The sequence below is a fragment of the Oryzias latipes genome, chromosome 23 (genome assembly GCF_002234675.1).
Source record: "Oryzias latipes chromosome 23, ASM223467v1".
NCBI classification, from domain to species: domain Eukaryota; kingdom Metazoa; phylum Chordata; class Actinopteri; order Beloniformes; family Adrianichthyidae; genus Oryzias; species Oryzias latipes.
In genome coordinates this window covers 6945438-6970687 of record NC_019881.2, presented here as the reverse complement: position 1 = coordinate 6970687, position 25250 = coordinate 6945438, and the positions used below count along the sequence as shown (strand labels likewise).

Below are 25250 nucleotides of genomic sequence, written 5' to 3'. Positions count from 1 at the left end.
GAAGGTTGCCCACTCTTTTTTAAAGAATTCAAGAAATTCCTGGTCCTTTAACAGAGACGTATTAAACCTCCAGGTTGTACCAGAGGGTGTGGATTTTTCCCTAGAAATGTTTACAGAGACTGGTGCATGATCACTGATAATAATTGGATGGATATTGGAGCTTTGAATATTTTTTAAAAGAGAGTTACTGATTAATAAATAGTCTAAACGGGAGTGTGAATGGTGAACTGGAGAAAAAAAGGTGAACCCTTTAGTGTTTGGGTGACATGAGCGCCACGCGTCGCAGAAACCCAGATCATTCATGTACTGCTTTAGAATACTTGCAGATCGCCATGTACGCTGATTTGCTGCTGTGCTGTGTCTGTCAAGTTCAGGGTCCAAAACAAGGTTGAAGTCTCCTCCTATAATGATTGTGGAGTCAGAGTGAACTGAGAGTGAGGTGAAGAATCTGTGAAAGAAGGAAGAGTCGTCAACATTAGGACCATAAATACTCACTATACAAAAGTCCTTATTCTGAATGGATATATTAATGATTACAAATCTGCTTTCTGGGTCAGTAACTGTATCCTTATGAGTAAAATTAAGATTTTTATTAATTAAAACAGCAACTCCTCGTTGTTTGGAGTTCTAACTGGCAGAGTATATAACTGGAAATTGTAAGCAGCACATAAGGTGATTCAAAGAATTCGATAAATGGGTCTCCTTGCAGTAGAGCTATATCTGCTTTTAGACCATCCAGGTGATTTAACACTTTCAGTCTCTTTGGCTCAGAGCCAAGTCCACGCACATTCCAGCTAACGATGTTAAGACTGTTCATAACTGCTCTGACTGAAAAGGTGTAGAGCTAAGTAGTGCTTGTGTGCCAGTCCGTGTGCGCGTGCCCGCATTGAGAAGCGCTGTGCGCGTGAACGTTTTCTGGCTATGTGAGCTGCGTGTCGCGTGCGTCCTATGAGAGCCTGTGTGAGGTGATTGCAGTATGTCGGCGTGTGTGTGCGGGATCGCATGTGCACGCCCCTGTGTGCGCTTGTGTGTGCGCGCGCCCGTTCCGTGCATAAATAAATACTTACCGAGGATGAGTTGCTTCCAGGTGATTTACATATGATGAGGGGGGAGAGGGGGGGGAGAGTAAAGGAAAGAAAAAAAAAGATAGAAGGGAAAACGAAAACAACAACAAAACAACAACTGTTTTCCTGAGATCGAGGTGTGGATTATTGATGATCCGGTTTTCCATTCATTGAAGTAAGTTTAGCGGGTTTCTTCTGGGCAGCGCAGATGTTCTCAGCGCAGATCTGAAAGCCTTCAGCACAGCCAGGGGGTGATCTCCGGGTCCCGGAACAGCCTGCCGTCCACGTAAAGTTTGTCAACGGCCACAATCGCTCTCGAACCAGCAGCAAGATGCTTCCTCCTCAGCGGGAACAGGATCTTCCTTCTACGGAGGATTTCTGCTGGGAACTGGTCATTAACGCTGTAATGCTTGCCTCTCAGTTCCCGTCCGCGGCCCTTCACCAACTCCTTCTGTTTGAAATGTTCGAATTTAGCCACAATAGGACGCCGGCGCTGGTGGTCGGACCTTCTTCCTCCGAGGCGGTGAACCCTGTGGAAGGAGATCTTCTGCACCTCCTCCTTGGGGAGCTTCAGGTGGACCTCTAAAAAGGATCTCACGGTGGCCTCAGGGTCTTCTCCTGCCTCCTCTGGAACCCCCGCGACCACTAGATTGTCCCTCATGCTCCTCGACTGAAGATCCAGGAGGGTTTCCTTGATGGATCGGTTCTCCTCGGAGAGACGGGCGGTGTCATTGCTCAGGGTCTTCACGGTCTCTCTGAGGGCCTGGTTCTCCGCTGCGAGCTCCCGCACCTGCTGCTGGCTGAATTCCAGAGACTCCCGCAGACCTTGAAATTCTCTATGGAGGATCTCCAGCAAATTGAGGCAGCAATCAAAGCTGGAGAGCTTTTTGTCAATCGAATCCAGGATATCGCTCACTCCGCTGCCTGGAGAGGACACAGCCCCGGGAGAGTCCTCAGGCCGTTCTCGCTTGGCGGAGGGGGTGGTGGTGGCGGTTCTGGGTTTCACCATGTTGCAGGTATTAAAACACTCGTCAATGAAATTCTCCAGGTCCTCCAGGCTGACAGAAGCTTAATACTCTTAACAGGTTATGTTAGTTAGCAGGAAATATTTTAATATGGCGGAAAAATGAAACAAGATCGAAAATGTTTGTTCAAATGCTTACGCGCCGCCAAGTCGACTCACCACACTCGTCTCGCTGGGTCTCGCGATACTACAGCATCCTGGTCTGCAAAGTTTTTAAAAAATTCAACTGAAAATCCATCAGGTCCAGGGCTCTTCCCATTTTTCAGAGATTTAATTGCATCTATGAGCTCCTGGGCAGAGAAGGGTTTGTCCAGCTCTGACGATATTTTATCTTCTATTAAGGGGTAATTTATTTTCCTAAAATATGTATCAAATAAAGTTCTATCACTGTGAGATTCTGTTCTATATAATGTTGAATAGTACTTATTAAAGCACAAATTTATTTCTAAATGATCTCTGTGCTTAACACCCAAGTGATCATTTATTTCAATAATAGATCTGCTAGCATTTTTTTGATGGAGTGGTTGGGCTAAAAGTTTTCTGATTTTTTTCACCATGTTCATAGATTTTACTTTGTGTCTTGTGAATTGGGTTTTCAACATGTCTGGTTGACAGCAAATTGAATTCTGTTTGAAGATTCAATCTTAATTTGAACATGTCATCAGATGGGCTAACTGCAAGTGCCGTGTGTAAGGATCTCATTGGTTAATTTGTCTGGTCTAAAACTGTGATATTTTCGTTTAACGTATGATATAACTTGTCCCCTAAGATATGTTTTCATCGATTCCCACACTGTAGAGAAAGACATTCTAGGGGTTTGGTTATATTTCCAGAAGAAAGATATCTCCAAAGATATAAATTTAGTAAAGTTTTCATCGGAAAGTAATGCATTATTAAGCCGCTAGGGGCGGTAATTATTGCATGAGACTGGTATGCATAGTGTGAGTATTAGAGGGCCATGATCTGAGATAACTACAGCTTGATATTCACATTTTTTAACCCGGGAGAGGAGCCGTGGGTTTAAGAATCGCCATGTGTCAACAACGGCATTTGTATTAAGAAAGCGTTGTAACTGAAGAGCTGAACTGGACAGGGATGCAGATCGTGATGAACTACGATCTAAACTAGGTGACAGTACACAGTTTATATCTCCTCCAAATATTTAGTGATGAGTGTTCATGCTTGAGATTTTGGCAAAAAAATGTAGGAAGAAAGAGCTGTCGTCCCAGTGTGGTGCATAGACATAAACTAGGATAACTGGTGGTGTATTGTATAGTTTGCCTGTGATAATCAAGTAGCGCCCAGAGGTGTCAGTTTCAACTCTGGACATTACAAATAGGATGTTTCTATTAATAAGAATAGCCACACCTCTACATTTAGAGTGAAAGTTAGAGTGAAATGCTTGTCCAATCCATCCTCCCCTAAGCCGAAAGCGATCAGAGTTTCGGAGATGAGTCTCTCGACGAAAAACTATTCTTGCTTTTAATTTGTTTAAATGGTTCATTACTTTTTTACGTTTGACTGGGGTGTTCAAAGATTTTACATTCCAACTTATAAAATTTACGTCACACCCAGCTGGTTTGTTTAGGATATCTACTTTAGTTGTGGTGATATTTAATTGGAAAGTGAGGTATTGGTCTGTCACTTATATAAATGCTCAAATGGAAATTAGGATGACCATCAAAAAAAATTAAATTGAAAACCAAAACATCAACAAATACAATATAAAAACATTGTACAATAAAACCCAAACCTTCACTGATCAGAACACAGTGACAACCCTAAAAAAATAACTGCACATCTAAGTGCTTAAAAAAGGGCAATGTAACTCCTACTGCCAGATATCTGCAATATTATTAAATTATTAATTATCAGGTACCTCATGCCATTTCAAAAAAGAGTAAGGTATTAATAAGAACATATCACTTCCACCCCAGATTGCAACTGGTTCACAAATCTGACCCTGGGAGAACATAAAAGAGCTTTTTGAGAAATATTTTTCCAGTTAAAGGATCAACAACGGAGGGAACAGTTTTTAACTGTTTGCTAGTAATAACTGAGAGAAATGCGTCTGTAACAAATTTAACCCTATTCGCATTCTATCTCCAGCTCTTATTACTCAGACCAACAGTCAGTCATTTGATGTTCCGGGTAGGATCTTGGTTTTCACATAACCCAAGTCTTCCTCTGAGTTTGGGACCCACTTTTCAGTCCCGTTATGCGTGATCCGGAGAGGAGCTGCCACACCTCGCCGAAGGCTGAACGAGCCTGCACCACGCTTGGACTTCTTTAAGAAGTTTGGACACTGCTGTCGGCGAGCTGGAGCTGCCGGTCTCTGGGACATTCAGTATGCGGATGTTGGAGCGCCTCATTCGCCCCTCCATGTCCAGACATTTCCCTCGCAGGTTGTCATCTGACTGAGATGAAAGCGCGTGTTCCATGTGTGTCATCGTTGCTTTCCTCATTTCCACCTCTGAGCGGACTGCTGCGGTGCTGCTGGCCAACTCGGTCTTCAGAGCTAACAGCTCCGTTTTGATGGCTTCAAAGTCCTCTATGAGCGCGGCCTTTAGTTCCTTCCTGAACATTGCCGCAATGTCTGCTTTTTTTAGGGAGGAGAGAATTTCGGCCTTCAGAACCAACGGGTCCATTTGGTCTCCAGGTTGTGATGTGGTAGCTTTGGGTGGTAAACCCTCACAGGTCGATGTTTTGGGTCCCGTAGTTGGCGTATTTGTATTTGAATTTTCGAAGATTATTGGCCCTTTTTTCGGTTTTAACTCGTCAATATACAATATTCTTTGAGATTAAGATGACGACAAGTAGAGTTCTGGTGTTTTTTCTGGCATAAAGTGTCTGAAAAATGACTTTAATTTGTTTTTAGCAGATCTCGCCCTCTATGCTGCCTACTCCTTTGCCTGCTCCATAGCGCCCCCAGAATTGAGATGTTTTAACCCTAATATTGTGTTCTGGTCAAAATTGACCCGTTTGAAAATGGGTCAATTGTGAACCGAACACAATATTAGGGTTTAACTGAACGTTAGGGATGTTAATGCATCATCAGATTGTTGTACACGTCTCCTGTTTGCTCCTTTCTCAACTCCCCCTATTTTTTTCTCTCACCTGTTTTCAAACGGGTCAGTTTGGTCTTTACTGACTTTATGTCGGAATTTCTGGATCCTCTTTTTTATTTTTTTTATTTTTTGGTGAATCTGTTAACATCCCAATAAAGATCTGGCAGGAAGTAATTCAATAACTGACCAAAAACGTGGACTCTTGCAAATAAAACAAGTATGATTTTCTGCTTTTCTGCAGGACAGTGAAGGCCTCATTTTTCACTACTGGGCTCTGTTCGACGGGCACGCCGGCTCGGGTGTGGCGGTCATGGCCTCCCGCCTGCTGCAGCACCACATCGCCTGCCAGCTGCAGGCCGTCATAGAGATCCTGCGGGACCTGCACTCTCTGCCCCCGACTGTGATTGGGGAGGAGCCGGACAGTAACCCGTACCTCCAGGGAAGCACCCCGGGGCCGCACAGGTCGCTGAATCGGGCCGCCTCCCTGCGCGGGGCGGCAGGGGCCCCCAGCTCCCCGTGCAATACCCCACCTCCCCCACGCTTCTTCACTGAGAAGAAGATCCAACACGAGAGCCTGGTGGTCGGAGCCATAGAGAACGCCTTCAAAGAAATGGTAAGTCTTTAATTTGGTAGAATCTTTTTTTAATTTAATTGGATGTTTTTATTTGATTTATTTACCTACACTACAAAATTTACAAACCGTAAATTTTCCAGGACCTTGTAAAGATTTACTGAGATACTTAAATGTTAATATTTACTATAGTTTTGAAAGTTTTCGGAATAAAGAAAAGCTTTTAAAAGAGTTTGTTTTCTTTTAGTAAATTCTGGAAACAATTCTTACTTTTTTTTAAATTGTATTTATTTATTTTTAACCATCTGACTGAAAAGTTTATTGTGGAAAGCGTCTAATATAAAGTAACTTAGTCAAAAAATAGGAAATGGATCAATCAATATTATGCAATGGTCCACGATAAAATATTTCTGGGATGCTGCATCAGAATTTTTTTTGGCTAAATAGAAAAAAAAATTTGAAAAAAAGAGGATGGTTATGACTTGAAAAAAAAAATAGCCAGAGTGGAAGAATATGTTTTTACCACTAGAGGGCAGCAGAGGGCAATGCAAAAAAACAACAACAAATTCCTCTGCTGACAAAAAGAAAAAGCATAATTCAGGAGTAGGACTATAAACTGTATTTTGCAATAAAAAACAAATAACTTGCAGAAAGTCCTTCACAATGCAAGAAATACATTTTTGCTACAGAAATACTATAATATACTACTGTTTCCGAAGATATGGTGGAGGGGTCATTTTGACCCTAATACCAGAGTAAACCCAAACATTTAAAAGGATTAAAGGTTAAACAATAAAAATGGCAGAAAATTTACAGGTTAAAAATAAAAAATAACTTTTAAGAATTTAAGAATAATGTCATTCATATTCCTATTTTTATTTAAATATGTAATTTTCTTTTTATTCATGCATAATTAAAGCCCTCCACATCAAAAAATTGACAGAAGAGTTTTTTAAATCCCTTGATAAAATCCCCATAAAATATGTACAATATTATTTTGTTTATGAGCAAAACATAGCATAAATTATTATAGAAATGTAAGTATAAGATATAACAATATTAACATGAGTGTTTTGGGGGGAAAATAGCCTTTTTACCCACTCTTTCAAATTTGATCCACACATTTTTGACAAGACTTAAATGTAAAATAAAGAATTAATTATCAACAAATGTTGCATGTTTTCAATACAGCACATAGTTATTTACATAAATGATAACAATACATGAGTTATTCTCTCCAAATAGTTTTGAAAATCGACTAAAGGTTTTTCCCGCCAAAAGTCTCAAGGAGGCAGCCATTTTGAAATGACAAGAAAATCCTTTTTTACTGCTCCTAGTGGAATGATGATGAACTGCAGGACAGAAAACATGCACCAAGTTCTACACAACAGGGTTTTTGAGGAAGCTTTGGGTCATCCTAACGAGATAGGGGTCTGAGAAATATTTTTATAAAATAAAATATATGTTTAATGTTTTTCTTGGTTTCAAGGTTCCATCAACTTTTATTTAGAATAAACGGAGTTGTCTCTTTGCAGGACGCCCAGATCGAGCGAGAGAAGCAGGTCTATAACATCAGCGGAGGATGTACAGCACTCACTGTGGTTTACCTGCAGGGAAAGCTTTTCGTCGCCAACGCGGGGGACAGCAGGTGTGATGCAGAGCTAGAAAATTGGACATTACAACAAATGCAAGTATTGATTTAAGGCTTTCTAAAGAGTCTTCATATGTCTGCAGAGCCATCATCATCAGAAGCAATGAGATCATTTCCGTGTCGACAGAGTTCACGCCAGAATCAGAACGACGGCGACTTCAGTTCCTGGTGAGAAGTCTTAAGTCCTTTGCACTGATTCAATGAAGTACTATAATCATTATTATTATTATTTTCATTATTATTATTAATTTATTTATCTTGATTGAACTTCCAATGTAAAATAATTGAGTAGCCACCCCCACTGCCTGATACTATTTACTATGTAATATCTTAATGGCAAAATACTTTGCAAAGTTAATTTATTAAAAATGTTAGACATCTATATTTCCTACGCTTAACTTGTCGCTTAGATTTAGCTTTTATTTTATGTATTTATTTATTTTTTGACAAAACGTGAGTAAACGGAAAGTGGGTGTGATTTTTTTTTTTTCAGTTCATACTGCAAACAATGACTCAGCAAGTATTTCAATGTTCCTTGTAGTTTTATCTCCTTTATTTAAAGCTACTTTTTAGGGCAACATTCATGGTGCAGTTCCTCAAATGACCAGCAGGGTCTCAGAAATAAAAATATTTTCCTATTGATTTCTATGCTAAAAAGTCCAACCTTATACAAAAAAACGTTTGTACACAAATGTTATAGGTTTTTAATGTTTTGAATCAGAGAGCTTTGACTTTTCATTTTAATGATACAGTTCCTTAACCCTTGTGCTATCCTAGGCACTTTAACATTGGGAGTTGGGTCATCTAGACCCACTAGACAGTGCTCTGAACCTTTTTTCTTCAATGATTTGTGATCTTCACTGGTGTCCATGGACTACATGAAATCTTTCCACCTTTATCCACCTTTGTCATGGTAGGGAGAACACGTCAATGTAAGGGTGGGGTCATCTAAGATAGCACAAGGGTTAAATGATCACCAGAGGCTGGTCTTAGACAGAAACAATTTCCTTTTGACTCAAGTTAAGATAATTGTTCAGCAAGTCACTTCTGTCAAAAAATTAGCATTTTTAAAGTAACTTAAAGTTTATTTCCTCTTTGAAGCTACTTTTTTAGGGATTTTATGGTACATTTCCTTAAATGACCAGCAGGGGTTGATCTCTGGAAGTAATAATTTCCTATACATGTTAAAAAGTCCAACTTTAGACATATTTTTTTTTTGGGAGAGCTTTTATGCTTCACTTCAACATGCAGTTCCTCAAACAACCACCAGAGGCTGGTTTCAGAGAGAAACTACACATGTAGTTCCTGAATAAACCACAAAGAAACCATTTCCAGTAGACCTTTATAGTAAAAAGTCGTCAAATCAAATCAAACTTTATTTATAAATCACTTTTTCTATGAAAGCATAACACAAAGTCCTTTACATTAAAAACAAAATGAAAAAACGCGCCATTGTGAGTTTACATAGACGATTCATTGGAAGTGGCTGTTTCAACGCGAGTGTGATCGTTACTTTTGGGTTTTTTGTGCAGTTTTATCATCTTTCATCATTTTACTGTTTGTAACTTTCTACTCTTTGTAATAGCTCCATCATCTACAAGCTTAAGCGGTTCAAAGTTATTGTGTTTGTGCTCTTTGCTAAAATCAGGGGGGTCAGGTCATCGAGTTCATCGTGATTAATTAATTACAGACAAATTAGCGCGTTATACATTTATCTAATTGCATGTTTAATCTATAACTACTGTCTTGTTCTCAGTACGAAAAAAACAAAGGTTCAACTTGACATCTTAGGCAGGACATCTTAGACACGGTTGTGTTTTTTCACATACCTTACACGTTTAATGCACGCCTAAAAAAAGAAGTTCTGGTCACATAGCTTAAATGTTCCGTATCACTGCGCCGGCTTCTTTAAAACAACCTTTAGCTTCATCATTTGGACAAAATCAAGCGTTAAGAGATGAACTTTCTCTCTGAACTGATGCTTTATTTAACCAAGATCCGGGGGCCGCTCCACGCAACAAATAGTCCGCTTTTTGTCAAAGAAAAAAGCAATCCATACCGAACAAATACCAAGAACAAAGTACTAAAAACTGATTGAATATGTATTTCTTTTGTAAGCGGGTTAATGGCTGCGGAGGCAACCGTCCTCCACGGCGTGCGTTCATTTCTGATAATGTACACTTCGTCGGCCATTAACCCCCAAATTATTGGGGTACATGGAGGCCTGATCGGAGCGGAGGGTAACTGTGGAGTAAGGCATGTCAACATGTATTATGGGACTAATTAGAATGAGATCAGATTTGTATAAGAATTTTATATTTTTATTAGATTGTTAAATTAAAGGAAGTTTGGTTCTCGTGTCTGTCATATTAGGAAAACGTCACAAAGCCAGCTTTTAAATACATTTTCACTGTCAATTAATTTAAATGAAAAATTATCAAAATGAGACTCCTTACAGCAATTATTCATTTTAAATAAATTGGAGAAATTAATTACAGGTCATTAATCACATGACTAGTCCAAAAAGAAGCTCCGATGAACAAAACTCCAATGCAGCAAACGGAAATGGGCGCCTCTCTGACGTGGAGCGCTGGTGTGTCCGTCCTGCAGGGTTACATGCAGCCTCACCTGTTGGGGAACGAGTTCACGCACCTGGAATTCCCCCGCAGAGTTCAGAGGAAGGAGGTGGGCAAAAGGATGCTGTACAGAGACTTCACCATGAACGGCTGGTACGTCCTCATCTTTAGAACTGCTCAAAGGTTCTGGAAATCTCTGGAAGCGTCGATGAAAGCTTCCATTCAGAATCAGAATAATTCTGATCCCACACGTGGGAAATGTGTGCGTTACCATAGCAGTAAACACCAGAGAAAATAATATAAAATAAAATAAACAATAATATAAAAAAAAATGTGCTAAAGTCATTTGCTGCACTGTGAGTAATGGTAAAGTTGAATTCAATCAGATTATTGTTTTAAAAATAAAACTGTATTTTTTTTAGAATGACTTCTTATCTGTTGGGCAAAAACCTTTACTTTTAATTTGAAAATTTCCAGGTTCAACTGCACTGGTGACACTTTTACGGCCTTCTGATAAAAAAAATAAAAAAAATAACAGCTGTCAGAGCAGAAAACAGGCTCCTCGCTGTAACAAGTGCTAAGCTCCATAAGCATAAATAAGTTGTTGTTCGACTTCTTTAGCTTTAACTGTCAAAGGAAAAGTTATATTTGGGTCAGAAAAAGTTCACGACCCGCTTCTGAGGCAGCGGTAGAAACGCGGGCTGACAGACGGAGTCAAAACCTGGTCCCATATGAAGCCGTTTGAAGTCGCTGATGCCAAGTCTAATCTAGCTAGTTTAGGCTCCTCACCGTCATCTGCGAAGCCTTCAAGTCTGACATCAAAGCTCCACTTTCCAGATTTTTTTTAACTGTCTCGCTCTTTTTTTTTTTTTTCTCCATTCTTGAACCTTTTTTGTGTGTGAAGTAAATCACACACAAAAATCTTTGCTTTTTTCTTTTCATTTTTCTGCAACACGGAATAGATTTAGGTGATGTTTGTGAAGGACGAGGCACTGAAGCAAGTTAAACAAAGAAGATTTAGAAAAACACTAAATATCAATCGATAATACGTTTGATTTTAAAGCGCCTTTTCTGCTTGTATTTTCTCTAAAAAGCTTTCTTTTCTTAGTCAGGTATTTATAGTGATAATTAGCTGTTCTTCGTAATAAATATTGAAAAAAATGCTTTAACCCTTTAATAGTGGAGCTGTCACTGGTAAAAGCAAATAACGCACACTCTGGAACTTTTCAATCATTTCTGAAAATGATCTAATTCCAACAAATTTTGATGGAGAGAAACGCTCCATGTTCTCAGTTAAAGAGTTACAGTATTAAGTAGGCTGTCAAAGAACATACTACACACCAGCTTGGAGGGTTAAAATAAAAGTTTTGAGCCTGACACAGGTATTAGTATAAGCAAATCGTTATTATAAACAATTTAGCAGCAACTCTTTGACTTTACCAATATTTATGTAATTCTCAAAACTTTTGGTCACGACTGTACATGTGATGTAGTACGCTTGATGTCCACTGGGGGGCAGCAAACAAATTCACGCAGTCAAGTATTTTTAATATTTTCTTGGGTCCCACATTTAAGTTATTCACACATGTTTTTTTGTTGTTGCACACTCTTTGTAATGCAACTAGGATGTAACAAAAACATCAACTCTTAGACTATACAGTGGCCCTTCTTTCTTTCGCGGTAGACCGTTTGCAATCTCGCCGTTTCGCAGTTGTTGTTTTTTTGGTTTTTGTTTTTTTACAGCGCATTTGGCTGTTGGCCTTGTCAGTGTATCTCTGTGCTGCATCAGATTGCGTTCTGCTTGACAAACTGACATAGGTCTTTAATTGCGATCTTTGCTTTCGTTTGATAATCCTGGACTGATTTTTCATTTTTCTCTTTAAAATAAGAGAGAAATGTGTGAAAATGTTCAGGTCTGTCTGAGAGAAGTGTAGAAAGTGTGAAGTAATGAGTTTAACAGCCTTAATACATCTAAGACTGGGTATCACCAATAATTTCCAGAATTGATTTGATTCGATTCACCAGATCCTAAGATTCACGATACTTTGGATCTACTTGATTCCTTTTGGTTTTGAATTTACGTGGTTCGCACATTCAGACATATTTGTATAGAAATAAAGTAATAATGATATATGTTTTGAAGATATCCATATTAATCAGATACAGTTCACATACTGTCAAATTGTAAAAAAGGAGAAGCTCCATCAAAAATGTGCAGATTAAGAAACCTGCATTTCAGTTTGGCCACTAGGTGGAGCTCTCGCTACAGCGTTACACTTCATTCCAGAAGATTTGAGCAAAAAACTGTGCTTCAAACGACCACAAATGGTTACTTTTAAAAGATCTTTCCTTGAAATAGTTTGGGAAATTCCTGCCTGTGAGTACATAAAGCAGTTTATGTTTGGGGTCAACCAAGAGTTAGCATTAGCCGTTCTATGAGAAATTCCATTATTTGTTGGCATCAAGCTAACTTAATTAGGCTTTACGGCCGTTATGCAGTTGGTCAACGGACATGGAAAGGCATAAAAGATCGATCTTTACTTTTATGGATTGATTATTGATGTATTAAGCTTGAATTCATTCAAGCTTAATACATTGAGCCAACTTTACATATGTCAAGAAAAACTTAAAATTTACAAGACAACAAGCAGGCACACACACACACCCACACACACACACACACAAACATTGACATTTAATGCACCTACTAGCAATTAGTTTGAGGTAAGGAAACAAAAATAATAAATAAAAAGCAGAAAAGAAATCAAATTAAATCAAAAACAGTTACATGAGTGTTGGAGATGTACTAAACAGGCATTTTTAAATGCAAAGAATGAGGTTAAAGAGCGAATGGATGGAGGAAGATTGTTCCAGTCAGAGGGTGCCTTGTAATTAAATGAATATTTTCCGATTTCTTTTTTAACTCTTAGAACAACAAAAAAGATTTGATCTGCATGATGTAAATTCAGATCGATGAATCAACCCAGCCCAAGAAACATCTATTATAATAACAAAAAGAAATAAAAAAAAAACTATCACTTCTTCGCAGATTTCACATACAACTGGTTATATTTAGAACGTGACTCTGTGATAAACAAGGGGAACACATACGGTTTGGATTCAGCCAGGACCGACAGAAAATAAGCCCAAACTAAGTCAACAATTTTATGCTTATTGTCTTTATGCTTAAACATGATCCTCATAAACTCTCTGGATGTCTTCCTACATATCTGTACACATTGAGAGCTCACTCTAGAGTCATGCCCCGGCTGAAGCCGCTGTAAAGACATTCCCATCGAGTCCTCAAAACCACTTTGACATAAAGTCAGCAACTAAACACTATTCCAATGGTATTCCCTTGCCAAGAGATTGGAATTCTGTTTTTCTTTTCCTTTCAGGGCGTACAAGACCATAGAGGATGAAGATCTGAAGTTTCCTCTCATATACGGTGAAGGGAAAAAGGTAAGCATGAGCCACTTTCAGAGCAATAAAAAAAACCTGCAGTGGAAAGAAATAACCTGTTTCAAACCCGGTTGTCTGATGTGGAAACTATGAATGTGTGTCTTTGTGTTTGCCTGTTACATAAGAATGTGTAGCATCTCTCTCCCATTTTTCTGCAAAGATGAAAACCTGCAGCCCCCAAAAACCATTGGCCTTTTCTCAAATTAAACCATTAAACCAACTACTACATTTTTAAATGAAGATTTTCATTGTCAGTTTTGGGACACTTTTAGCGTCTTTTCAGCTATTTAATCTATTTTAGTGAGCATAAAATGAGTTATTTAAGACTTGTTTTTTAATATGAGTTAAAAAAGAAAGATTGTTGTAAAATAAAACCATTTTATTTTTTTTCAAAAGTATACATATATGTATGAGCCAAACTGCAGATATTGTTTGTCGTTATCATGGTGCACTTTTTAATTTGAAGTGCGTTGATCTGAAAGGGCAAATGGTTTTTGGCCATAAGTTAAATAAATGCCTCTCTAAGTTATGGATCCTCAGTACAGAGATGAATAAATACATTTTGACTTTTACTTGCAACAAAAGGGAGAACTGAAAATCCTTTAATACAAAGAAACAATGTTTATTTCACGGGACGCAGTCGCTATATCTTTTATTTAGGCTCTAAATTGGTCTTTTCTTAGCTAATTTAGCAGTAAATGTTTATCTGAGTACCCTTAGCAGTTAACACAGCTTCATAAATATGAATCTTTTTATATCGGTGTTACGCTTTCTTTGGCTTATTCAGGTCATAGAATTTAATTGCAATTTCTAAAGCAGCTTTATGCAAAGAGGCAGATCAAAAGCAGCTTCTTCTCAGAGAAACAGAAAATACTCTCTCAGATGAAAGACCGGAGACACGTTTCAACAGAATGTACACTTTTGACGGTCTCATATTTATGTACTGTGACAAATGAAGGTCTTCCATAAAAATCCTACAAGGAAAAAAAAAAAGATTCCCAAAACCTTTTAAAGTTTAAAAACCCTTTCAATCAGACATGCTGTTCCATGATCATATATTTTAGAAAAGAAAGCCTCTGGCAATGCTTTCTGGGAGTTTTCTTACAGCGTATCAACATAAAAGCTGACATTAGTGATCACAGTGAGATTTTTATTTTTATTTTTTGCAGAGGCACTTTTTTCTTAGTCCAATGAAAATAGTGTTTTTGGTGTTTTTAACATAATTTTTTTCTAATAATGGATGACATCTATAAAGAAAATTGAGCTTATAGTTGCATTTCTGAGTATTTCTTTATTCAAATAGTTGTGAATCAGGAGCAGACCAAAAAATGCTATTTAAAAAAAAAAGACGTGGCCTCTGGCTTAAAACTGTACGGCTGAGTAGCTCCGATATTGCTCGCCATTTTTGTTCCACTGCTAATGTTAGGTTGGTGGTGTGAGGGGCTGTACGCTTGCGGGAAAGCGTGTAAATAGAGAGCTCTCAGTAAATGGGGAGGTGAATTTCTAGTTAACAATATCGCTGTGCAGAAACTGTGTCCTGGAAAACAACACGATTTTTTAGATGTTGGCTAAAATAGACATCATCATAATTAAAAGTCAGTGGATAAGGCTTTGAAAACAGATCAAAACATGATAGGAGTGAGTCTTTATGGCATCGAATGGAATACTAAATGTCTAAAACTATGGTCACATATCCCAAAATGCCACAGTGTGGCGACCTTAATCCAGGTTTTTCAGCTAATCTGGCAGGGCGTCGCACAGCGGCATTTTTGACACCCGGGCCCATTTGGAGGTCGCGCGGTGGCAGTCCAGTGACAGGCGCATTGCAGGTAGGCAGCACTGTGATAATTGACTGATAGGAGGGTCTCCAAGGACCCCAAAATCATCCATCTGATTGGCCAATTTCAGACTGCCACCCCCCTGCCCCTGTGCTGCCGTCCCACTGCCGCCATCCAATTGTTAGAAAATGTACAGTAGTAGTGCGGGCTATCGGCGATGGCTGTTGACTTGGGCTGGGGGCCCGCAAATGACCTGACGTCTGTCTGGCGATCCTGGCCGCCTAAATGGGAAGAGGGCATTGATGCTGCACCTAACTCGTGGCGGCGATAGCCCCCCAGCAACCCCCAGACCTGCGTCTTGATGAATAGGTGGATAATATGAAGAAGACAGAACACTGTCCTTTCTTGTATGCGTGTGGTTTACAAATTTGTAAATTGAAAAGATTTGAATGTGAGCTCAAAATCTGAGTTGCGAGTGACCAGTGGTGCAGAATGGCAAGCTGGGCTGACGAATGGCGGGCAGGCGGTGGCACTTGATATGGACGGATGCCATCCAATCAGAGCTTCTGCTGGCCAGCGATCCGACTCCTAGAGCTCAGCTGTCGCCCGATTTCATGAAGGCGTCATCCTCACCTGACCGAGTTGAGCCGTCTGCATTCATGACCATGCCAATGATTTTTTTTTTAAATCGGGCGGTGGCAGCTACCCTTGAAGCTTCTGCCTATGCCTCCCCATCGTACAATGGCCATAGCATAACGGTGTCAGTCTCAGGTGACTATTGTAATGTAAAGGTCTCTGGTGGAAACCCTTAAAGTCAATCATTAATGTGTTCCAGGCTCGAGTTCTGGCCACGATCGGTGTGACGCGTGGCCTCGGCGACCACGACCTCAAAGTTCACGACTCCAACATTTACATCAAGCCCTTCCTCTCCTGTTGCCCTGAGGTAAGAACATCTGTGCTGTCAACCCGACAGCGCTCTACCAGTAAAGAAAATGCGCTCCTACAGAATCTAAAAAGCAGAAGATCTGCTTGTCTAGCAGGTATAGATCTACTTTCTGTACACGAAAAAGGGCATCTTCTCTGGTTTGTGAGTCCTACATGAAAGCCAACCGTCACCCCGCCTTCATTCCTTTCAAATATCCGCGGCAGCAGCTTCCGCGCTGCCTCTCCGTCTGCAGGAGAAACCGGCGCTCACCTGTCTGAAGTCTGGGCCCTGCTTTCAAAGCGCTTTCATCTCCTGATATAGGCCAGTTTGTTTTATAGTTTCCCAGGCTTCCTCCCCAGAGCTCCCCGCTCTGATCTTTATTTCATGATCGTCGGGGTTCACGGCGAGTTCATCCCAAGACTTCTTTGCCTCTCACGTCTCCACTTTCTCGTGGGTTTTCTCTGGGAGCTGTCTGTAAGGATTGCATAAAATTCATTCGTTTATGAATATACGCGACTGCATTTCATGTGAAGGAGAGGCCGGTATAGATTTCTCTTCCTCAGGAACTTGGAGCGGGTTCACTCGGTTCACAGAAGGTTCGGGAGTTTGTAGAAAATATTTGCAGGAATTCCGAGTGTTCAGACTCTGCATTCCTTTGCTGCTGTTGTTGCTTTTTAATTATCCAAAAAATAAGAGTTTTTTCTGCTTAATTTTTAAATGTCACATATTGGTTTTGATAGGATCAGGTAAGAAATCAATAGAATAGTGGAGAAAATGAATAAATCCTATCCTGGATCAAACAGGTGAAGGTGTACAGTCTGGTGGAGTACGAGCACGGCACGGACGACGTTCTGGTGATGGGAACCGACGGCCTCTGGGACGTCTTATCCAATGAGGAAGTAGCAGAAGCCGTCACCTCCTTTCTTGCCAACTGCGACCCTGACGACCTGCACAGGTGGGAGAATTCCTCATAACTGTCCCCCATTACACCACTGTCACACAGCCACTACGTACACCTATGAAATTGAGGTATTTCATGATACATGTGTGATATACGTAATTCATGCGTTTTCTTGCGTCCGTCGAGGGTTTCTGCCATAGTCATATATTTCATTCATTCATTCATTGTGTATTCTGTTTAGTCCCTTTCGGGGTCACGGGGCTGCTCACAATCACACACCCATTAACTCTCACACCTATGGACAATTTAGAGTTGCCAATTAACCTATGAAGCATGTTTTTGGATGGTGGGAGGAAGAATTGGTGCGTATTCATTCGTATCTAGGGGGAATCAGACTTGAAATATCAGATTGGAGAACTATACATTAGAACTTAAACACTGTCCATATAACCTAACCTGACAGAATCAAATTTAAAAGGATTTATGCTAAAGTAACTAGCAAATATGTTTCCTATGCAACTGGAATTGTCACACCGGGATAGGCTCCGGCAGCCCCGTGACCCCAAAAGGGATAAAACGGTAGAAAATGAATGAATGAATGATAATTAATAAATAAAGTCAATAAATAATAATAATACTAATAATAATAATAAATCACCAATAAGTCCAAAAGTTCACAATAGATAGAAAAAAACAAAGAAAAACCATAGATTTACCCTACTGATTCATGTGAGTGATCAATATGTGTAACACAGATGGTATGGTGCCCGGTTTCAAGCGAACAAAATCTCTATCAAAATCTGTTTCCACAAAATTTTTTGAACATAGCCAGAGTGTATTGCTAGTTGGTAACCACAGTGATCCATCTGGGTTAGCTCTTTCTATTGCTAATGCCCACTTTTACCTTAAGTCTGAATCCATTGGAAACCTGCAAGAAAAGTTCAGTCACTGAGTCAAAAATGTATATTACAATTATACTCTAGTCCTAGTATACTGAATATGGGTTTAACAAAACAAAGTTTACATTTATGTCAACAGCAAATTATACGTACATCATGCAGCATGTTGATAAAAGCCCTTCAGCATCATGCATCTCAACATGATTAACATAATTAATGAAGCCCATGCAGCATTAAAAGAAAAGAATAATAGTACTTACCTGTTAAATGTTCTCCCTTCCTCCTTCGTGGACTCATTTCTCCGATTTTGGCAGTTGAAACCCGCACAATGAACTGGGATTTGCAAAAAATGTGTTCACATGCGATGCAGCAGCGACTTGACCTCACCAAGATGGCGGTGCTCTGCTCCCATGAGTTAACATGTGATGTCTCTTCTAGCGATATAACTCATTGCTTCTACAACCCTCTACTTGAAGCCTAAATCGTCAGCTCACGGGCGCCGCCATATTGGCTGCAGGTAACTCCGCCTAACTGGGACGTTCCAAATATGGGGAAAAGAGGCAGGACCGAATGAAGTCGATTTTTTGCTCTTTTGTTTTTGTCCACGCCCACGGTACATGTCGGTCTGCCGGCTAGTCCCTCCATGCTAACGCCAACTGCTTTAGCCAAGGTCTCCAGCAAGGCAACGCAGTGGTGGACTAAACTTTACATCATGAATCTGTATCGGTAAGTACTTGGTGTTTTACACATACTACGTGAAGCTTTTAAAGTACAGCAGTTCTACTTTAGACAACAAAAAAAAGACATTTCCCCGCATTACATGCTTTTAAGAACAGCCCCTTCTCACTTATAACAAGTTCGAAAATGTTATTTCGGTGGTCCTTATATGTTGTATCAAAATATCATATCGGGTTTAGCCTTTATATATACATTTTTAAACAATGCATCATAACAGTGATAGATAAAGAATGAACTACTCTGGGAATAGAACCCAAAATGTGATGTATGTTGGCACAGATCTGAAGACGTTACACGTGACTGACGATCCAAAGAGAAGTAAATACTGAAATGTTTTTCCAAGACAAACTCATTTAACCTTTTACCTTTTTATTTTCAAGCCTACAAGGAAGAGCAGCTTTTGCTTAATAGGAGAGATCAGGAGTCTGGAAGTGGTTGACAGGCCGAAACAGGATGTCCAGCAGCAGCACGGTGGACTGAATTTTCATTAATTTATTTTTTATTAAAAATATCTTTCAGTGGGTTGAAATGTACTCTTTAGGATAATTTATTAGGTACTCTGTTTTTTGAAAATAAAAACATATTGTACAGACCTGACCGTGACTCCTATTTCCTCTTGTTTTACTTGCATAATTAAACATCAATGTGAATAAACATAAGATTGGTCGCTCAGCTGTTTCCTTTTTTCATTGAATCACACGCTTCAGCAGGAGTCGTCCACAGATTTCATATTTAAACATTTGTCTGCCTTAAATTTTGGATGGTGTTGGTTTCCACTCATTGCGAAAAGACGAAGGCCTAGAGAGGAACATACGAGACAAATACATAAAATCAAAACCACAAAACAAAAAGCAAAACATAAAAACAATTAAAATATAACATAAATTAAAATACTGAGAAAATGTAAATGTTTTAACATTAAAAATCATAAAGAAATTAATGTGGAGACATTTAGAAAATGATCAAATAACTGAATTTTTCACAATATATATATATGATTTATTTCATTGTTAAATATATATCCGAATTCCCTCCCTACTTCCTCACTACTAAAGAACTATTTCAAGACTAGCTAGTGCCCTGGATTCCTAAAGCAATTTGGACACCATGCTCATTAATTTCCCCCCACAAATATGACGTCACCGATGTCGCAAAGAAACAACCTGATAAATACGAATATTTTACGAAGACTATTAATGATTCCACTGTGTTCAGATGAGGAAAAATGGGATGGTTTATGAAAGAAAAGACATTAAAATCCTTATTTTTTCACTAAATTTGTTCTAGCGCAATGCATTATGGTTTGTCTTCGCCAATGTAGTGAGCATCAATGCCCATTGGTTTTTCACTGGTTTTTCCCAGAGACTTCTGGGAAATTTCTATGGCACTCAATTTTGGAAATGAAGATGCGGAGGGCTTTACAAAATGGCTAAAGCACTATTTAATGATTAGTGAAGGAATTCTGACCCAACCAAGACGTCCTTAATTCTAAAAGGAAGTCATACCATGAAAAAAAACTATTTCATATAAAGAAAAAAACTATTTTCTCTTTATATTTTCCTTTCTAATTCATGCACAAAAACAAAAGTTTAATTATATTTATTGTCATACAAGTGACAATAACATAAATACAAAGCTGTATTTTTTTAAGGAGTGATGTGAGAGTTTGCGGCTCCTACTGGGTTGTGTTCAGTGAGGAGCAAACACGAAAGAGCTGCCGCCCTTTGATCTACTCATTTTCATGCTACACATCGCCATAGATCAAAGCGTTGGCTTCAACTTTTCTTTTTTGGGCGCAATAACACTGTTTGTTATAATGCATCACTGACTGGCATCCTGTCCAGAGTGTACCCCGTCTTCGCCCAACAGTCACTAGGATAGGCTCCAGCAACCCCGTGACCCCAAAAGGAATTGGGGAGGTTCAGTTTGAATCTTAAATTCTTTCATACATGCCCTCCATCATTCACTGGAGTCACTTTACAAGAAAACTCCACGATGTTTGTTTTCTGTTGCCCAGGTACACGATGGCGGCACAGGACCTGGTGATGCGAGCGCGAGGGATTCTGAGAGACCGGGGGTGGAGGATCACCAATGAGCGTCTGGGCTCTGGAGACGACATCTCCGTCTTCATCATCCCTTTGATGTACGGCAACCGTCAGCTCTGATGAGCAGAGGCGCCGCAGCTCAAGAACCCCAAGAGCCTGTAGACTCAGCAGAAACGATGAGTCAGGAGAAACCTTTCCTGTCCCTCCTGTAGTTCGTTAGAGCAAACAGGTCAAGAGGCGATGCTGCGGATGGCCTGTTTACGAAAAATGCTGCATCCTTAACTTCCATAGTTGTAAAAACTATAAAAAGAAAAGGGGAAAAAAGTTTTTTCCATGCTTTTTGTTCCCCTCCGTCATTGTGCTCAGCTCTTCCTTCTTGCCTCGTTCATGTGGTACTGTCTGTTTTAAAGAAATACCTCCTTTTTCATCATGCGAACTCGGACCAAGCTGACAGGTCAGCTGCTCTTTCTCGTTTTTCGTTTTGTTTTGCCACAGTGTGGCTTTGAATATTCCATCTGAACTGCTTCCAGAAAAGTTCAGGTCCAGAAGGGGCTAAAAAAAATGAAAAACAAGATCAACTTCAGTTCTTCTATTTCTCTCTCGTTTGAAGAGATACTAGTGGGAATGGAGAGATTTTGGATGAAGATTTGATATGCAAAAAAGTGCGAGTGAAAGTGTTTACATTACGAGCCATTTGATCAAACAAAAGGACTACAAATGTTGTGGATTTAAATCAAGTTTCACTTAAATTTTTGGACATTAGAAAGCTAAAATATACATTTTGTAGCTTTAAGGAAAATCGTGGAAATATCGAGATTTATATTGCAAAAAAGAAAAATAAAGCACAAATTTTTGTTGATCAGTAAAGAATTTTTGAAGGCTTAATTCTTTTTTCTTACAATGTATTAGCACCACCATAAATAAATAAATTATTCATATATATATATATATATATATATATATATATATATATATATATATATATATATTATACAAGAATGAAGTTATAAAGGTCTCTAAAGTCATAAAATAAAAACATCAAACATTTACTAGGATAAAATCGTAAAGTTACAAAAGAAATGTGATTTTCAGATAGAAATTTTGTAATATGAGAAAAAAGTGAAAATGTTACAAGAATAAAGTCGTAAAATTGAGAAAAAAATTCTTAACTTTATGAGAATATTTTGGTAACATTTGAGAAAAAAGTCTAAACATTACGAGAATAAAGTCATAAAATTATGGGGTAAAAGTAAGAATAAAAATGAACAAAAATAAGGTTATAATTATACATTTTTATTTTGTTTCAGTTCGTTTTTGTCAAATTTGTACTGTTTTCTCATAATTTTACTACTTTCTTTTTGTATAACATTGTATATTCTCGTACATTTTTAAATGTATTTTTCCTTTGAAGTTACAACTTTGCTTTCTAAAAATTACAACTTTTTTGTCACGATTTTACGACTTTATTTTAGTAAAATTACAACTTTATGCTCATATTTTACGATTATAGTCTCGTAAACGTAATTATTTTTGGTGGTATTTTATGGTGGCCCAAATACTCTGTTGTATGGTTCTGTTTTCTAACAATGGCAAAAAAAAAAAAAATTAAAATAAAAAATACTCCAAATTAGACAATGTTTTTCTACCTTATCACTTTTCAAAGCTGGACTTAGAAATAAAGGATTAGACAAAGGAAAATATTCCTTTATATTTTTAATCAAACGGACAAAGAAATTGAAAAAAGGTTGCATGCCTGATAATCTTCATGAGGCTCCGGAATATTCTGCTGGGAGTAAAGGCGTGTGTGGTGGCAGCGAATGATTGTATGTTGAAACATGCAGTAATGAGGGTGAAGGACGGCTAACCGTGCAATGATTTCAATGGGTTTTGTTTTTTAATGGACCGAATTTGTATTCATGTAATGTATGAAAAGACTTGTGACAGTTTTGTAAATGTGAAAAACAAAATGCATTCATTTATTATGAAGTTGTGTTTAGACATATAGCATATAAGCTAACGGGTGATGCTACAGAAGGGATGGATGTATAGGAAACCAAATCTTGTGCTTCTCTTTGCACTTTTTTTTTGTCTTCTGTTTGAAACACGTATGTTGATGGGTGGTTTGTCAGGTAACTTCAAAACCCAGAATTGAAATGGAGAAAAACAACAAAATTTGATGGAAGTAAAAATAACTCATAGAGGGCAAGTTTCCCCACGGTTTCCCATTTTTCAGTGACATCATTTGTTGAATGTGCATCCATCTTTGTTTTGTTTGCTTGTGTCGTCGATGAATGTAGCCCAGTTTCTAGATTATTTTCTCATCCCATGGTGCCACCCTGGTGCTGCTCATGAACTCAGGTTCAGCCGTCATGGATACAGACAACATTTGCTTTGTTTTGGTAAGTTGATGAGTCTCATGAGAGGATTATTACAAAGCAGGAAGTGCAGATTCTTCCCATCATCCCCCTGGCTTCTTTTACTGTATCATGGATGTTGTAACTACCAAGGTTTTAGGAATGGAAAATGGGAAAATTTGTTGAGGCCGGAATTTTTTTTTTTTCTGTAGCAACGGGAAAATTAGAACGTTTCTGGGGATTTTTGTGCTCACTTGCAACCTCCCTATTTGTAAAATTGTGAAATGTGCATTTTATATTCCGAAACCTTATCTTAAGGAGTCCAAATGAAAACTTGTCATGTTTCTCTTTGTGGACTTTTAAGAAATGAAAACTGCGGTTTATGTTTAGTGTTTCTAATCCAGAAATGAAAACAAAAAACAATAAATGTTCCAAATGATTTGAAAACTAAAACTGCCTAGTTTATGTTAATTTAAAAAAAAATTACCTTTTAATTTGCTCGAAGAATCCACATTTTATTATTTATTGTCAAGGTATGTAGAAGAAAACCTGTTTTTGATTATCAAGTCAAGCTTCTAACTGGTTTAAGTATAAAATTCTACATTTATTAAAACTGACCAGAAGGGTTGAAAACCTGCTTCTTTAGGTTTGTTTTCTTCTATTTTTTACATCCATTATTTATATATATTTTAAATAACATAGTTGACCTAATGAATATTCACGTTTGTATAGTAGGAAAAAATAATTTTTGAGTCGTCAAACTACACCTAACTAAAAGAAATGTGGTTTTGTGATATTTTAACATATAACATTTAGTTTTTTTGTTTGTTAATTATCACAGGAATAAACAGGTCCCTAAATATATTCTTACTTATTTACTTACTCTTACTAAAATAAGTGTTTTTTTTATGTTTTATATTTCTAAAAGATTTATTTTTTGTATTTTTAAAATCTAAACTGTTTAAAATTTGATTTAAAGATAACATAAACCCAATGCTGCATTAGTAAAACCAATCAAACAAATCATAGAAAAAATAAAATACAAATTTCATCTAAAATTTTAGATTATGAAAGAAAACGGAAGGAATTGTAAATTTGACTAAATTAAGCTAAATTTTGCAAGTTTTTAGCCAACTCAAATTTCTAGTTTTTTTCCAGCTAATTTAGCATTTATATTACTACCTCAGGTGTTCTAATTAACCCTTGTGCTATCTTAGATGACCCCCCCACTCTTACATTGATGTGTTCTCCCTACCATGACAAAGGTGGACAAAGGTGGAAAGATTTCATGTAATCCATGGACACCAGTGAAGAAAACAAATCATTGAAGAAAAAAGGTTCAGAGCACTGTCTAGTGGGTCTAGATGACCCAACTCCTAACGTTAAAGTGCCTAGGATAGCACAAGGGTTAAGTAATTAGACTATAGGTTAATAGAAATATAGCCGTCATGTTAAGATTCTTTAAGTTTCTTTATCAATTAGCTTCTTTTCAACTTTCAAAAGCAAAGCGTTGGGAGTTGGGTCATATAGACCCACTAGACAGTGCTCTGAACCTTTTTTCTCTTCAATGATTCGTGATCTTCACTGGTGTCCATGGATTACGTGGAATCTTTCCACCTTTGTCATGGTAGGGAGAACACGTCAATGTAAGGGTGGGGGGGGGTCATCTAAGATAGCACAAGGGTTAAGACGTTTCATACTCAGACCACTTTAGAGTTTCTGAAGTGTGTTTAGCTAATTAGGCATTCACAGTTTTTGCTAGCATTTTTACGTTTTTAACGATTTTTTTTTTCAAATTAATTCGCTATAGCTTTCAGAAGCTAATTTAGACGTTTCAGAAGTTTAGCTAATTTAATCCGTTTTTTGTAAAACAGGCTATTTTATCAGCATTTTCTGGAGTTTATCTAATTTATGAAGTTTGAAAATAAGCGCTGATGTTTTTCACAGGAACGCTTACAATTATTTTATTCCTTTCACATACAAATTGACAACAAGACAATTATAGTATATTTCTTTATAATGTATCATATTTTATGTGTTCATTCAAATTACTGCAATTAAACTTTGTGTGCTCCGTCCATAGTTCGGTGTTTGGGAACTCCAGTGACTCTCCATCCATCCTCCGCATTCGTCTGGCTTCCTCCGCCGTGAGTCGCCAGCTCCGGCAAGGCAGTAGATTGCGCAGTCACCTCCA

At 38.2% G+C, this 25250-nt stretch overlaps 1 protein-coding gene and 1 long non-coding RNA gene across 2 annotated transcripts in view; both read left to right on the top strand.

Moving 5' to 3' along the window:
* LOC101161933 (protein phosphatase 1H) overlaps positions 1–21569 on the top strand; it is a 39165-nt gene extending 17596 nt beyond the window's left edge. Inside the window, exons 3-10 of the mRNA XM_023952281.1 lie at positions 5398–5769; positions 7263–7375; positions 7462–7546; positions 9989–10107; positions 13353–13416; positions 16030–16137; positions 16923–17074; positions 20675–21569. Of these exons, the coding sequence (XP_023808049.1) occupies positions 5398–5769; positions 7263–7375; positions 7462–7546; positions 9989–10107; positions 13353–13416; positions 16030–16137; positions 16923–17074; positions 20675–20822 (1161 nt within the window). The 3' untranslated portion in view covers positions 20823–21569. The remainder of the gene's footprint in view (positions 1–5397; positions 5770–7262; positions 7376–7461; positions 7547–9988; positions 10108–13352; positions 13417–16029; positions 16138–16922; positions 17075–20674) is intronic.
* LOC111946919 lies at positions 17793–19531 on the top strand. The gene is made up of 2 exons (XR_002872728.1): positions 17793–18645; positions 19038–19531. It is a non-coding gene; the product is annotated as an uncharacterized LOC111946919 (long non-coding RNA).
* Positions 21570–25250: the final 3681 nt, after the last annotated feature.